This window comes from Hordeum vulgare, chromosome 1H, assembly GCF_904849725.1.
Source record: "Hordeum vulgare subsp. vulgare chromosome 1H, MorexV3_pseudomolecules_assembly, whole genome shotgun sequence".
NCBI classification, from domain to species: Eukaryota; Viridiplantae; Streptophyta; class Magnoliopsida; order Poales; family Poaceae; genus Hordeum; species Hordeum vulgare.
The window spans coordinates 433,420,795-433,436,253 of NC_058518.1; the positions used below are offsets into that span (position 1 = coordinate 433,420,795).

General features: G+C 46.5%; 2 protein-coding genes across 2 annotated transcripts; both read left to right on the top strand.

The window, feature by feature from the left end:
* Positions 1-7,622: 7,622 nt before the first annotated feature.
* LOC123442990 (glutathione transferase GST 23-like) lies at positions 7,623-8,938 on the top strand. The gene is made up of 2 exons (XM_045119199.1): positions 7,623-8,102; positions 8,178-8,938. The coding sequence occupies exons 1-2, from the start codon at positions 7,749-7,751 to the stop codon at positions 8,652-8,654; spliced, it is 831 nt and encodes a 276-aa protein (XP_044975134.1). The 5' UTR covers positions 7,623-7,748; the 3' UTR covers positions 8,655-8,938.
* Positions 8,939-10,983: 2,045 nt separating this feature from the next.
* LOC123412960 (putative per-hexamer repeat protein 5) lies at positions 10,984-11,700 on the top strand. The gene is made up of 2 exons (XM_045105915.1): positions 10,984-11,196; positions 11,273-11,700. Exons 1-2 carry the CDS (start codon positions 10,984-10,986, stop codon positions 11,585-11,587), a joined length of 528 nt encoding a protein of 175 aa, XP_044961850.1. The 3' UTR covers positions 11,588-11,700.
* The last annotated feature ends 3,759 nt before the right edge of the window (positions 11,701-15,459 follow it).

A 15,459-nucleotide genomic window follows, 5' to 3' on the forward strand; every position in this document is an offset into this window, starting at 1 on the left:
TTTTACTAAAAAGTTTTGAAAAATATCATTGCTAGATAAAAGCCTTAGGAACTTGTATATATGCTTAGCCATGCTTACAAAGAAATGGGTTGGGAATCAAACAGGTTTTAAACGGATAAACTTGCCCTCTTTTGGGGCAAAATTTTGAGAAAACTTTTCAAAAACAAAATTATATATTATTTTACTTCTACTCTGTGGGCGGAATGGTATTGGCGGGAGCGTCTACAAGTGATTACGCCCATCGGGGTCTTGCAGTGAATGCGCTCGGCTAGGGTCTTGCACACATGTTTTTTTTTGGGGGGGCGAGGAGACTAAGATCTTCCAAGTACAGTTTGATGTAGCTTCCAGTACAACCACATGATATTATGGCTCTGGATTATTTTTCCCTTAATGGGAAACCCTTATTCAGCTACGATCATTGAATATGGGCCTTAATAGCCAAGGGAGCGGGCCGTGTTAGAACTAAGTAAGGGGTCGTTTTGGAAAGGCTTTGTCACTATCTTCTCCCGGTCACACACCCAAGTGGTGTCACGACAAAAAGGGTTGATTGTGTCATGTGGGGAAAGTGTACGAACTTTGTAGAGGGTTAAACCTAATTTTGAGCAAGTGAAGACCTCGACTGAAGAAGAATCTCCCATCTCTTTTCTAAAAGTATGTTTTAAGGGTTAAAGTTGAGGAATGAGCATAGTGAATGTGTTTCACTTCCACCTTGTGTATGTTTTAAACCGATTTGCAAATGAGCACTAGTGCGTATATCCAAGTATTTCACTCCTACCTTTTGTACGGAAAACTAATCTTATTTCAAAAGAAGTTTACAAAATTTATTAAAGGAGAAAATTGGCTTTATGCAAAGGAAACCTCCACCAATACTTACCCTGCATATATATTATGTTATATTCACCTTTGCAACTTGCGAGTACATTCCATGTACTCAACTCCACTTGTCATGTGCAAATCTTAACAGATTAAGAGACGATAGGGTTATAGCCTACACTCAACGAGCCCAGTGGCGTTGATGGAGCCCTAACTTAGCGACTATGTATTATTCTGTTGTATTATGTGCCAGCTTTGAGCTCTCCCAATGGTATGTATTTATTTTACTCTGGATCTATCGTTGTATTAAAATGATGTATGTCCTCTGGATATTCATTCTTGTTACTATGTGTGCTAGCTTTGATCCAGGGGTAGCATAATAAGCATAGAGACTTGGATTTTCCAAATCCGGGTCGTTACACGACCAAGCCGAGAGAAGTTACCAATCCAACTCCGACTGTAGTCAAGATGAAGGTGTTACCGGACTTGGACTCATTTCGTCCAACTCCTATGATTTATTCGATTCAACAAATGAAGGATTGGAAGTTGCTTCATGGCTAAAGTCCCAAAGGTATCACACCGTGAATACATTGACTTTAATAGTGATGAGGATGACTTACTAGGAGATGGTGACTTGCTCTTCGATAAAACTAGTGATGCTAGTCAAAATGAGCTTGATAATAATCATGCAAGTCAAGGTAAATCGTGTGATGATGATAACAATGAGTTTAAGTGCCCAACTCAAGAACTAAACACTCTTAAGTTATCTCATGAATCTACTTAAGCAGTTCATAGGGAGCTTTTAAGAACTCATGAGAAGCTAAATTTAGAGCAAGAACATGAGTTTCTTAAATCTATCAATGACGATCTTTAAAATAAGAGTTCCTCTTATCTTTCCAAATGATTAGTCTTGTCTACTTTTGTGCCACAAGTCAAACCTAAGTAAAGTAGTAATAAAGGCAAGAAAGGATATTCATCTAGTAGCAACAATAAAAATGCTAAATGTAAAGATGTTTATTCTAGTAGTTATGTTGATTCCACTAATGATTCTCTTAGCCAAGTTACACTTGAGCAAAAAATATTTATTGAAAGGAATTATAGAGGAAGGTGTCTACAAGAGTCTTGTCATAAGTAAGCAATTTGAGGAGATTGTACGCAAGCAAGGATGGCACCGGAAGAACCTTTGTATTGGTTTTGAAAAAAAGTTCAATGCAAATGGAGTTGAAAGGGAATAAGATCAATACCCCAAGATGAAGTTTGTTCCCCAATAGGAGAAGTATGATCCTACTATCTCTATGGGAACACAAGCTTAAGATGATCTTCCACCACAAGTCCACAAGCTCAAAGTCAAGGACAATCTTGAAAAGGAGATTGCCTCATTTGAAGAAGATCCTGAAGCCATGGTCAAGTGGGTTCCCAAGGCCACTACTAGCTCTACTTCATCAAGTGCTACTTCAACTCCAAGGATCCCCATAAAGTTGATGTGGGTCCCCAAGAAGAAGATCTAGAGAGTTCTTGAGGGGTGACTCCGCCAACAAACTTCACTCATATTCATTACTTGGCAAGAACTAATGCAATCAAGTTCAACCTTATCCAATAGTCCAAGGAGTCACAAAATCCCTCGTTGGTAAGCAAGGTACAAGGTAGTTAGTGCATCAATGGACATTATGTCATATGAACTTCACTCCATGTCCATAGATATACTTGCATTTGTTCCTTCTGTGGAACTAACCCATGCAAGAGGGAAGAGTACAAAATAACAAGGATTTCTCCCAACTCTAGATGATCTTCATCGATAATGAGCGTCCATTACTATTACACATACATGGAGTCTTCAATGACAAAACCCAATTTTATCTCATCCCTCTAAAAGGGGATATCATAGCAAGGGGGAGCTTTGATTTTAGACTTGAGCTAAAGCATCTGAGTTGATGTGAACACATTAAAAGCTTTATGTAAAAGTGGTCCCCACTTGTGCTTAAATGATGAGTATGACCTATGATCAAGTGTTCTCACTTCAATCCTTAAGTTAATATACTGATATATAGATGATTCTGTCATTGCCAAACTTCTGGGTACATACTAGAGTGGTTGTGCATGTTTGACATATTCTATTTGACATCTCATAGTGTGAGCATGTTGGTATGAATATTTTTGTTCGTTCGAGGACATCCAATTGTTGTTCAATTTGGGCTTTATTTTTCTTGCCAATTGGATGTACAACAATGCCTAGGTACCCCTTTAGCTATCTATTATTTCTCATCTCAAATTTTATTCATGCTTCATCACAAAATTTGAGCAAACACTTTTGGGACCCTCCGGATGAGGAGGACTCAAGCCACCAGTTCGGCAAGGGCTCACTTCCAAAATCTCGCAAGTATTTTTTGGTGTGACCAAAACCTCCAAACTCGGCTCCATCGATTCACTAGGGTTGATCTGGTTTTCCACCTCGGTACCACCGATCAATGATTTTTGGCATCACCGATTTGTTCTGTCAACTAAGAGTTATGCATCTCGGTGGAACCGACTCTTCCTTTTTGGTGTCACCGGCGACAGATGGGTATATATATCTGCATGTCAGGCCTTTGAAAATTCCTTCAAACTCTCGACTCCCGCACCCCAATGTTGTTGCCTCCCTGTCTCCGGACGATCTCCGTCGTCTCCAGCACGCCCTCACCGTCGGAGTACGTCATCGTCAATGGCATTTGTCCTCGTCGTTGCCGCTATAGAGAGGATCCTCCAAGTTAGGGTAAATATCGATCCCTTCTGCGTTCTCCATCTAATTCAAATGCATTGGGTATTTTCTATCATCTTCCCATAGTTTGCACGATTCTATCTACTCAATCCACTCTTTAGATTAGCTCGAGCGAAAAAAATTAGGGTTACGTCTCCTTGATAAGCAATCTTGGAGTTACCGAGTCGAAATGTCTTGGTGACACCGATGTGGTTTCGGCCATAGCACAATGGCTTCTCGGTGAAACCGAAAAGTTCCGATCGATGTCATCGAAATGGGATCTAGGTCTTCTGTGTGTAGATTCAGAGCAACCGAATCACACCTCGGTGATTCCAAAAACATGTGACCAAGTTTCTGTTGTTGCCTTGGAATTTTTGAAATACTTGTTGCACTCTTGTTGAATGAACCCCCATCTCTTTTGGATTGCGTTGATGTCACGGTTGCTCCAAATTGGTAGGAGGCAAATTTCCTTCGCTCCTGAAAGGTTTTGTGAACTGTCATCCAAAAGATGAACCATTTTTGCTCAACACCTCTCAACGGATCTTGGCCTATCTTCCAACTCTCGCAAATCAATTTGTCCTCCAATTGGGTGTATGATCCCGTGTGAATGCTTTGCCTCCTCTTTTGTGCCACAACCCTTTGGGTGAGCTCGTCGATAAACACCAATGGCTCTTGGCAATGTCAACCTCTTCTTCCTCATCTTCACAATACAAGTCATCATCTTCATGCCATGAGTTTCCATGGTTGTCCTCGTCTTCATCATGGTTGGTGAATTCTTCATCTTAGCCACCGACTTGAGTGTCACCACAGTGGCTGTGGCCGTCCTGGGTTTGGGTCGCGCCAGTAGTGATGGTTTTGCCTTGGCTGTCGATGTGGAAGGCCTCGCCACAACCCTCGAAGATGATGCTCTTCATAAACGCTATGTTGTCAGAGTCATGGGCCATTCGCGTCGGCGGTGGCATTTCAACGAACAACTCGAAGGCTTCGGTCACGATGGTCGAAGGAATTGTCCGGGGCTGATTCCTTTGTGTCCCATCGGACGGCTGGCCAACGCCACTGTAACCCGACATCACGTTGAGGTCGATGACAAACGCGGGCATGGCCGGAGCGACCATGTTGTTGTCCGGCGACATAGAGAACCGTGTCTGTCCATGGCCATGCAGCGGCGGCGCATGATACCCTGGCGTCCTCGGTGTGATGGACGAGTTCGGGGACCGGTGATGTGGATGACGAACGACCAATGAGTCTCTGCTAGCCGCGACCATGGCAACGACCGAGAAAATGGCCGGTATGGGTCGGCACAACCCTAACATGAAGAGGGTGTGCGCCTTGGCGACGATGGACTCCTTGTTGACGTCGGCCAAACGCCGCATGACCGCCTCAACAGCGAACTCGTTGAAGGCCTTCTTCTCCGCCACGTGTTTCCGCCGATTCCTTCGGTTGGCCGTGTCAACGTGAATACTCCACTTTCCATAATTTTCATAATAAAATATGAGCATTCTAGTATGAAAATTATGAAAAGTTCATTGATAGGAAAAGAATACTTAGCACACAGTATACCAAACAAAACTTTTTTTATTGTATATATAAGAGGGGTTTGTTATAAGAATATTGTACCGAAGTAATTCGACACATAAAAGTACATTCAAAGAAGAATCCAAATTATTAAATAATTGGAATTCTTTTTTGAAAAATCAATTCATATTATTCCAAAATCTTATTATTTGTTTGTTTGTTGCCCAGAAAAACCCTTTGGTTTTGGATGCTCATTACCACTGGAAAATGATCTTGATTTTACTAAAGAATAAGATTGTACTATGGAAAAATAAGTCTTTTTCTTCCAAATATTTTTACGAATACGCTTTTTTGACATTGAAGTACGTTTGGGGGGTGGTCCACAGGGTTCATAACTACCCCTCTTACTACGGGGCGTTTATCTAGCCAACACTTAGCGGCTCTACCCAAACTTTTTTGGTTCACCCCAACATTACCCACTTGTCCGGCTGTTGCTAAGCAATTTTGGGATACTAAACGGACCTCCCCAGATGGTAATCTTAAAGTGGCCAATTTACCCTCTTTTGCAATGAGTTTCGCTACAGCACCTGCTGCTCTAGCTAATTGCCCACCCCTTCCACGTGTGATTTCTATGTTATGCATGGCCGTGCCTAAGGGCATATCGGTTAGATAAAGATAAGCAAGACTAAAAAAATATTCGTCGGAATAGTGAAATACAAAATAAAAAAACGCAAAAAAATAAAGGGGAACCTAATCTCACCCCCTTCCTTATCATAAAGAAAGGGTATATTTTAAAACTTCTCTAAAAATAAGTGCCTCTATATTTATATTATAGATTTATCCACTTAGATGAATAAATCATACTCTATCTATATTATATACGAGCTTCAACCGTGGCTTTTTGATAGCCTTCTTCTTCGTCACGAGCCACGCAAACACGGCCGGGTCGTCAGGATTCGTCAGGTCGTCGGCCATGCAGGAGGGAGGGAAGGGTTTTGGGCGAAATTAAGGGAAATGGACGAGTGTGTCCCCGACGGACATGCCAGGGAAGGACAAGGATGTGCGTCCCGTCCATTTTAACGCAAGTACGACCATAATTTCGATCGAAAATAGATAAAAAAGGATAGAATACATACATAGGTCCGTTGCTCCTACCCGTGGATCGTCTATTTTGTCCGTTTATCCCAACCCATCGCGCTGCATTGGAGTTGCCCTGAACGACTCAACCCTCCGCCATATGGAGTCCGTTAAAATATCCACTTCTCTGTATTTACGCTCAGCTTTTGCGGATAGCACCGATGATAGTGTTCTTGTCGTGGACAGGGACGTATGCCGGGCGGGATAAATCGCCGTGTACCATCAGCAAGCAGATCGGCATGGCGCAGTATCATTTACGGTGGCGCTGTGAAAAATGTACATGGAGATTAGGCGAGAGCGTGGCACAAGCCCACGACACGCGAGAAAAGCGCGACAGGGCGCGCGCACAGCGTCGGCAGAGCAGCAGCTGATGGAAACGCTTCGAAGGAACGGGGGGACTTTTGGTCGTGCCGTCTTGCCCCGGTTGCTGTTGCTGCCCTTTCGCCGTCCATCCATCCATCCACAGCCCGCCCCGCCCCGGTCGCCTCCTTCCTTCTCTTTTGCCATCGCCCATGCCATGGTCAGGTCAAGTCCCCTCTGCGCCGTGTACGCACGCACAGTCCTCGCACAAGGAAGGCATCGGCAAAAGCATGGCGCCTCGAGCTTCGTTTTTTTTTGTTGGTTTGAAAGAAGAGAGCTGTGACAATAAATGCTTCTTGCCGGCCGGCCGGGCTATTTCTAGAGCGCAGGCGGTCTTCAGTCAAACGCAGCACCAGATCCTTTCCCGGTTTGGTCGCATACATATTAGCTAGGGCGCGTCAATCTAAGCTAGGGCTTTCTTGTGCAAATACTGTACTAGTAGTACGCTTTGACCAGGCTTATCGTCGGTTTGATGCAGTACATTGTAGTACACTGATCGGCACACCGTGGAAGATCAACTCTCCCTAGCATTCTCTCGACGGAGACCAGGCTACCGACCTGACCGGATTGTGCTGCAAGCCAGCCAGCAGTATTGGGGAACAAGTCGAGAGTTCTCGATCGACGTGCCTGCTTTTGACTCGGTAATGCAGACGCAAATCCACCAGAGCTGCGAGGCAAAAGCCACCCAAGACTTCTCTGTCGCTGTAACTGTCTCACAGCGGGTCCAGCGCCCCGCCATGATCCCTCCCCGTGAGAACATCTTTACACTGACCGGATAAACAAATCACTCTACTGCTATATTAGCAGTAAAAAGCAAAGTAATCACTGTACTAAGTGAGTAGAAAGTCCACGACGAACCAGCCGGCGCCGGGCGGTGCACCTTGCCGGGGAAGCCTCCCCGGCCCACCACCCACCCACGCACTGTCCTTCTCCGGCGCGCCAAACCTCAGCCAGCTGACATCTCGGGCCCACACGTCGACCTCACTTACGTGTGGAGCCCACACCACTCCCTCCCGCTCTATATAAACCCTCTCCCCCCAAAGCCTCCAAGCCACACACACACACACACACACACACACACCAAAAAGAATCTCACTCCACTCCACTGCAAGCAACAATACAAACACCATTGGAGTCGAGCATCCTAAGATCGACCGGAGTCCTTCCCTTCACGTACGTCGCCGGGGCCATGGAGAAGGCAGCGGAGAACGTTGACGCCGGTGCGGCGGCGCCGCTGCAGCTGAAGCTGTTCGGGTCGTGGGCGAGCTCGTACACCCACCGCGTGCAGCTGGCCATGCGGCTAAAGGGGCTCGGCTTCGAGTACGCGGAGGAGGACCTCCGCAACAAGAGCGACGCGCTGCTCCGCCACAACCCCGTCTACAACAAGGTCCCCGTGCTCGTCCACGACGGCCGCTCCCTCGCCGAGTCCGTCATCATCCTCCAGTACCTCGACGACGCCTTCCCGGCCACCCGCCAGCTCCTCCCCGCCGACGCCTTCGACCGCGCCGTCGCTCGCTTCTGGTGCCACTTCGGCGACGACAAGGTATGCACCCGCGCGCACGCACCGCTCGTGATGATTCTTCTATGGCTGACCTGTTTTCTGTGGAATGGAATGCAGCTTGGGCCTGCGGTGGGGGCGGTGTTCGCGTCCACGGGGGAGGAGCAGGAGGCCGCCGTGCACCAGGTGCACGAGAACCTGGCGCTGCTCGAGGCGGAGCTACGGGAAGGGGCGTTTAAGGGCCGGCGCTTCTTCGGCGGCGACGAGGTCGGCTTCCTCGACGTCGTCCTGGGGTGCGGCTCCTACTGGCTGGCCGTCTTCGAGGAGGTCACCGGCGTGCAGCTGGTGGACGCCGAGGCGTTCCCGCTCTTCCACGCCTGGCTGCGCGACTTCGAGGGACAGGACGAGGTGAGGGAGACCATCCCCTCCATCGATCGCCTCCTCGAGTACGCGCGCGGCCTCCGCCAGATGCTGGTCGCCATGGCCGCCGGCGCCGGCGCCGGATCGGGCGCGGCCTCGGCCGACGCCCCCACAGCTGCTCCACCCGCCGCGGCGCCCCCGGCCGCCACCACGGCTGACATCGCCGTGGACATATGACCGCCAACAGCAGGCTGTGCACGGTGCACTGTGGTTCGTGTCGGACGTCGTGGTAGCTACTTACTAGCTACTCCAGTAGAGTATAGTTTCCCGTGTTGTGCTTGTGCGGTGCCGAGCATGTGGCGAGGCGCCATGAATTGCGCTGCATGCTACCACTATAGTTAGTGGCGCAGTCTGGCTAGGTGTCGTTTATTTTTCTCTCTTATCTTCTCTTCTCATCTCTCTTTGTTATGCCTTGTGTGTTTGTAACTCGGAATCTTATTCTTATGTGTTTGTTCTTCCTAGCTTTGCTTGTTTAGACATAATGCACGTGCGACTGGCAGTTTCCTTGGATTCAACGGGCCTCATGAGCGAGAAGCTGACGCTGTTTTCCGCCTACCAACGAGTGGAGCATTACAGTCTCTTTTAACTGCGGGTAACTCTGGCGGACTGGTGTCATAGTTTAACAACGTTTTCCCGCCACAAGTTTACTAGTTGCACTGTCTGTACTGATGATGAGAAGAGCGAACGAAGTACCAGTCCGGCCAAGTTGATTTATGATACGGTCTGCTGCGCAAAATGCTGAGGTTAAAACGTGGGTCGGGACGGCGTGGTCCAGCAGCATGGTAACCATTTAATGCCTCCTGATCGTATCAATACCGGCTTGTGTAAAGTGTAAACTTATCTGTTGAGCATTCATCAGTGCGTGCGTTTGTCATGAAGCCTGCTGCTCATCCACACTGGCCATTAACTGCTTGCCCAGCACCCGGTGTTTCAACTTTCAACACCCAGATGCATCTGCTTGATGGTTTCAGTTAACCCCTATCACAAAACACGACCAATCCAACGGCACATATTCCGCCGCCTCGGCTTATTACAAGGTGCAGTTTGAGGGGACGATCATAACAAATATGACCAAGGTGGTTTGAGGAAGAGTAAAGTCTGAAAACAACCCTGTCTTCATATGGTCCGTCGGATTCTAACCCCCACCTTTCAATCCCTGAAATCGACACCCCCACCTCTCCAATCCCGGTGGTTAGCGCCCTTCAGCTCGTTCCAAACAAGGGATTGCGGATGTGGTCGGGATCTCTGTTCCCCTCCCGTCGCTTTGTTCTGTTCCCCTCCCCTCGCTCTGTTCCTCTCCCTCGCTCTGTTCGTCTCCCCTCTGTTCTCTCCCCCTCGCTTTGTTTTCCGCGGCAGCCATGGCGAACGACGACTAATCGCGCGGCTCTCCGACAAGCACTACAGCAGATCAAAATGAGGTACGCGATATGCATCCGTTCTGTGTATTTGGTGTTTTTTCCCTCTGTATGGATGCTAGGTTTAGGGTTCTGCAGTGGGAAAGTTGGGGCTTTTGTGGGTGGGAATTAATTGGGGTTTTGATTTTCACTGATGCATGAGTTACTTTGTAATGTAGGTGTTTGTTGTTCAAATCATGGACCCGGCAGAGATCTTGAATGTCAGATTTCACTTTGGGGGGAAATTCATCAGGATTGGTCCAAGTCTTGACTATGTGGGCGGACATTAATGATGAAGGTGCTGGATGGGTCTTCATTTCTGATAAACAAAAAGGCTTAATTAACAGCATGAGAGACTATCTTCCTAGGGCAGAGCATAGGATGTGTGCTAGGCACATTTGTGCTAATTGGAGAAAGAAGCACAAAGATCATCAATTGCAGAAAAGGTTTTGGGCAATTGCCAAGTCTGCAAACAGAGAAGACTTCAACTACCACAAGGCCAAGCTTGCTCAACTAACTCCAGAAGGTGCAAAAGACATCATGAAGACAGACCCAAAGCATTGGGCTAGAGCTTTCTTTCCAACAGGAGCAAATTGTGAGTCGGTTGACAACAACCTTTGTGGATCATTTAACAATGCCATCATAGAAGCTAGGTTCTACCCCATTATTTCACAGCAAGAAAAGATTAGGAAAAAAATGGTGGCTAGAATTCAAGAGCAGAAAACCAAGAGTGAGAAGTGGAATGGCTTAATTTGCCCAAACATATTCAAAAAGATTAAGGCCAATATCAAGAGAACTCAATTCTTGGAGGTGTTGTGGAATGGAAAGGATGGTTTTGAGGTGAAGCATTTGAATACCAGAGGAAGGAGGTACACAGTTAACCTTGAGAAATGGACATGTTCATGTGGTTACTTTCAGCTTGCAGGCCTTCCTTGCTGTCATGCAGTTTGTGCTATCCATAAGAGTGGAAGAAAAGTAGATGATTTCATTGACAAGTGTTACTACATTGATACTTTTAAAAAACTTATGAGCATTGTCTGCAACCAGTTGAAGGAGAAGAAAGCTGGCCTGTGTCTCAAAACCCTAGGCCAGTAGCACCTGGCTACATTGCCATGCCTGGAGCTAGGAAAAAGAACAATGATAGGAAGAGAGAAGAGGGGGAAGCACCCAAGGGGAAGAAACTGAGCAAGCATGGCATACAGATCACATGTGGAAGTTGTGGTATTCAGGGGCACAATAAAACTTCCTGTAAAAAGAATTTGGACAACACCAAAAAAACAAAGTCATGTCTTGGGAAAAGAGGGAGAAAAGTGAGGGAAACAGAGGTAATTTCATTTTCAAGCTGTGATGCTATTTTACAAGAAGTACAATTGTTGTTTCACTGATCTTTTTTCCTTGCAGCATGCACAGACAGATGCATCTACAAGCAGGGCTGCAGCAGCTAGAGCTTCAGGCCCAACAAATTCTCAAGCTGCAACAAGGTCTGAAGCTACAACATCCAGGTTCAAACCTCCTAGAAGCAATGTTGTCCCTGGAGGTAGCAATGGCAGAGGAAGTGGGAGAGGAGCCGGGACAGGAAGTGGGAGAGGAGCTGGAAGAGGATCTGGGACAGGAACTGGGAGAGGAGTTGGGACAGGAACTGGGAGAGGAGCTGGGAGAGGAGCTGGGAGAGGAACTGGGTTTATGGCCTATTTTACAGCTAGTGGGAATTACTAGGTGGTTGGTTATTTTGGAGGGAAGTGGATGATGCTTGCTGCAATGTATTAGCAAGAAACAAACTTGCTTGCTTGCTGGAATGTGCAAGAAACAAACTTGCTTGCTTGCTGGAATGTATTAGCAAGAAACAAACTTGCTTGCTTTTGTTCTCTGTTGAAAATGTTCAGTGTGAAGTGGATGTTGCTTTTGTTCTTTTAATAGTAGCATATCATCTTTTAACAATACCATATCATCTTTAAATGAATGTATTAGCACAATACAGATTTGATGCTGTTAAATGAACTGCAGTTTTGATGCATATAATCTTTAGCAGATTTGGTGCTGTTAAATGAACTGCATATCAGGTTAGACAATATATTCAGTTGATAATTCAGATCAACTAAATGAGAATTTAGACAATATATTCAGTTAAATGAACTGCATAATCAAGTTGTTGCTGTCAAATAAAAAGCATGTGATATCTCACTAAATGAGAATTCAGATCACTTCATTCATTTTCATTGGGAATTTCCATCATACATGGTTCAGATCGATTACATTGTAATCCCTGCTAGCTCACTAAATGCATTATATTGCATTCCTCTTCTAAAACTAAGATAATATCATGCCTGCAACAAACCCAGCCAAGAAGAGAATCAAAGCATAAATCATAGATTTGTACATCTGACTCTCAACTTTCTTCTCACACCTTGCAACAATTTCAGAAATTACTACAGTCTTCTTTTCCAATTCCTTTCTTAACACAACAACATCATTCTCAGTTGGCAGTTGGGTAGCTTCCTCTTCCAGCATCCACACTTTGTCCCGAAGATCTCCAAGCAAATCACGAAGAAATGGCGTTGTTGGGCCGTCATGCCACTCCACAAAACCATGCTGGCCAATTAAATCACACTGTTAATCCCCATGTTTTGGTGCTTAGTTCAAACAGAACAGAGAAAAGAAAGAGAAAGAAAGCACAGCTCGAGCTTACCTGAGCTTCCACGCATGAATAATACCTCCTTCCAGGATTTGCTGGACTCCATGAGGTCCACCTTGGCGCCTTCTTCCCGCACAAGCTGCAATTCCTCGCCGGCTCGTAGTCCATCGGCTGCTCTCTGTAGGGCACCGGCGACCGAGCAGGCCCGCCTCTCCTTCGAATCCGACCGCCGCCGGAGTAAGCCGAAGCAGTCGACCCGGACATCAGGTGCGCCGCCGCCAATCACCGCCCTCTCTCAATCGCAGAGGAATCCCGCCACCGGAGTTCTGCTCCGTGCCTCACACGAATGGGGATAAGAAGAGAGGAAGTGAGTCAAAGAGAGAGAGAGAGCGGGGTGGGGGTGTGGGGGCGTCATTAATTCGTCAAATCCCACCCTTAAACCAGGTTAAGGGCGTTGACCACCGGGATTGGAGAGGTGGGGGTGTCGATTTCAGGGATTGGAAGGTCGGGGTTAGAATCTGACGGAGCGTACGAAGACAGGGTTGTTTTCAGACTTTACTCTTTGAGGAAACTGGACACCACCCAAGCGCAAGTTTTTCGCTTGCCTTATAAATAAGGATAGAATTTGGACAATGGACCGGCTACGACGGTGTGGGTGACCGAACTGCAACATGTGCCAGCTTTGCAAAAGGGTGCCGTCTCGGTGCCGGAGACGGCGGCACACTTGCTGTTCAAATGCAGGTTCTTCATACGCATTTGAAATGCGATGAGAGGCACCAGCACACTTGCTGTTCAAATGCAGGTTCTTCATACGCATTTGAAATGCGATGAGAGGCACCAACACACTTGTTGTTCAAATGCAGGTTCTTCGTACACATTTGAAATACGATGAGAGGCACCAGCACACTTGCTGTTCAAATGCAGGTTCTTCATACGCATTTGAAATACGATGAGAGGCACTAGAACTCGACACCGACGCTTGGGCAGGGATTCAGACGGTCCCCGAGTGGTGGGCAAGGACGGTACTAGCTTCGGGACATAGGCGGAAAGCGGTTTATTATGATGCTTGTTTCTTGGGAAATTTGGAAAGATAGAAATGTGACGGTGTTCTAGAAGAAATCCGTGATGTCAACCAAGATGATTGAGCTTCCGCAAAAAAAAAACCAAGATGATTGAGGACATCCCAGTGTAGGCCAAGAATTGGGTATTGGCCAAAGCAAAACATTTGAGGTAGTTGATGCCGCAATAGTAGGCTTTACTTGTATCATTTGTGGAAGAAAAATGACCCCCATAAGACCTTGTTAAAACTTCTTCTTTATTAATGAAATAAGTCAAAGCTTTTGCCTTCGTTTAAAAGAAAATCAAAGACCTGAAGAAGATTCATCTCTAAAATCAATCCAAGAAACTAAATAATCTCGTTTTCCGGCGGCTGGCAGGGCGCGCCGGCACTGGCGGAACTGAGCCAAAGAATGCACCGGGACAAATAATTCCTACCGCGGGGCTGCACAGCCTGCAGATTTCATACGTACACCGATCTGGGCGCTGGCGGGCACGCAGAGCTCAGAGAGCCAAGTATCGCCGCAGCACACCGGGCTAGAAATAAGAGCCGGGACAGCGAAAGAGGATCCGAAGCAGCAGCAGCAGCGGTGATGCCGATCGTCTGGCCATGGGATCGCCTAGCTCTGACCTTGTTTAAAGCTCGGCAGGGTGGGAGCGCAGGGAGTAAATAAATCCGGTGTCAGGTGGCGAGGCGGATCCGCTCGCGCGTCGTGGCGACGCTGGAGGCCGCGCCCGTGCGCGGCGGCGTCGCCCACGTGAACGGCGGGTGCGTGCGCTGCGTAGTACGTCCAAGCTACGGCCGGAAGCCGGCTAGCAGTAGGAGTATTAGTGGTGCACAGTGCGCTCATTATTCATGCCGGGATCGGGCCAGGTCGAAATCATGCCGGGCGCACGTCCGCATTTACCCCCCGCCCTGACGCCACGCCCAAGCGTTGAGTGATCACTGACGCCTCGCCACGACGGACGGACGGACGGACGGAGTATTCATCGCTCTGCATCTACTCCAGTTGGCGGATTGATGGTGGAGCACGTATGTACGCGCTCGTACTGCCCGATCGCAACGGAACCAACTACTCATTTTTTCTAAATACTCCCTTGGTTCCTAAATATAGTCCTTTTAAGATTTTACTACGAACTAGTCTCTCCGTCCCAAAATAACTGTCTCAATTTTGTACTAGCTCTAATACAAAGTTGTACTAAGCTTGAGACAGTTATTTTGGGACGGAGGAAGTAGTACATATGAAGCAAAATATATTAAAATTTACAATCTAAAATATATCTATATACAGTACATTCACATATAGCCTGTAGTGAAATGTCTAAAAAACTTAAATTTAAAAATAAAAAAAGTATAATATAAATCTTAAAATATTTCAATACGGATTAACAACGTATTATATATACAAATTTTAGAGTGTGAATTTATTTATTTTGCTACGTATTAGATTTTGTAAAATGACTTATTTATGAACTTAATGAGTAATTAGCAAGGGCTTTTCCAAAATAAACACTTTCCCCCTCACGCGCATGTGCAGCTAGTATCTTAGAGCATCATTGGCAGATTTTGTAAACCATGGTACAGTAAATGTTGTTTATGGGATACTATAAAACGAATTTGCGGTATCGCGGGCGGCAACGACAAAGCATATTCTTTAAAACGTACTATATAATTTAAACATGCTACATAAACATTGTTTCTGCCGCATACTTCGATGGAATCGCACAAACTAGAAACCTAATCTAAACTACTAATCATCATCATCCTTCTTAACATGGATATGATGTTAGGATCGAGTGATCCGGTGAGGTTAGGGTCTACCGGTAGTAGTTGAGTTTTACCTTGTCCTAAGCTTGATGAGCTCGCACCGGCGTCCATTGCGAGGTGGTGACGGGGAAG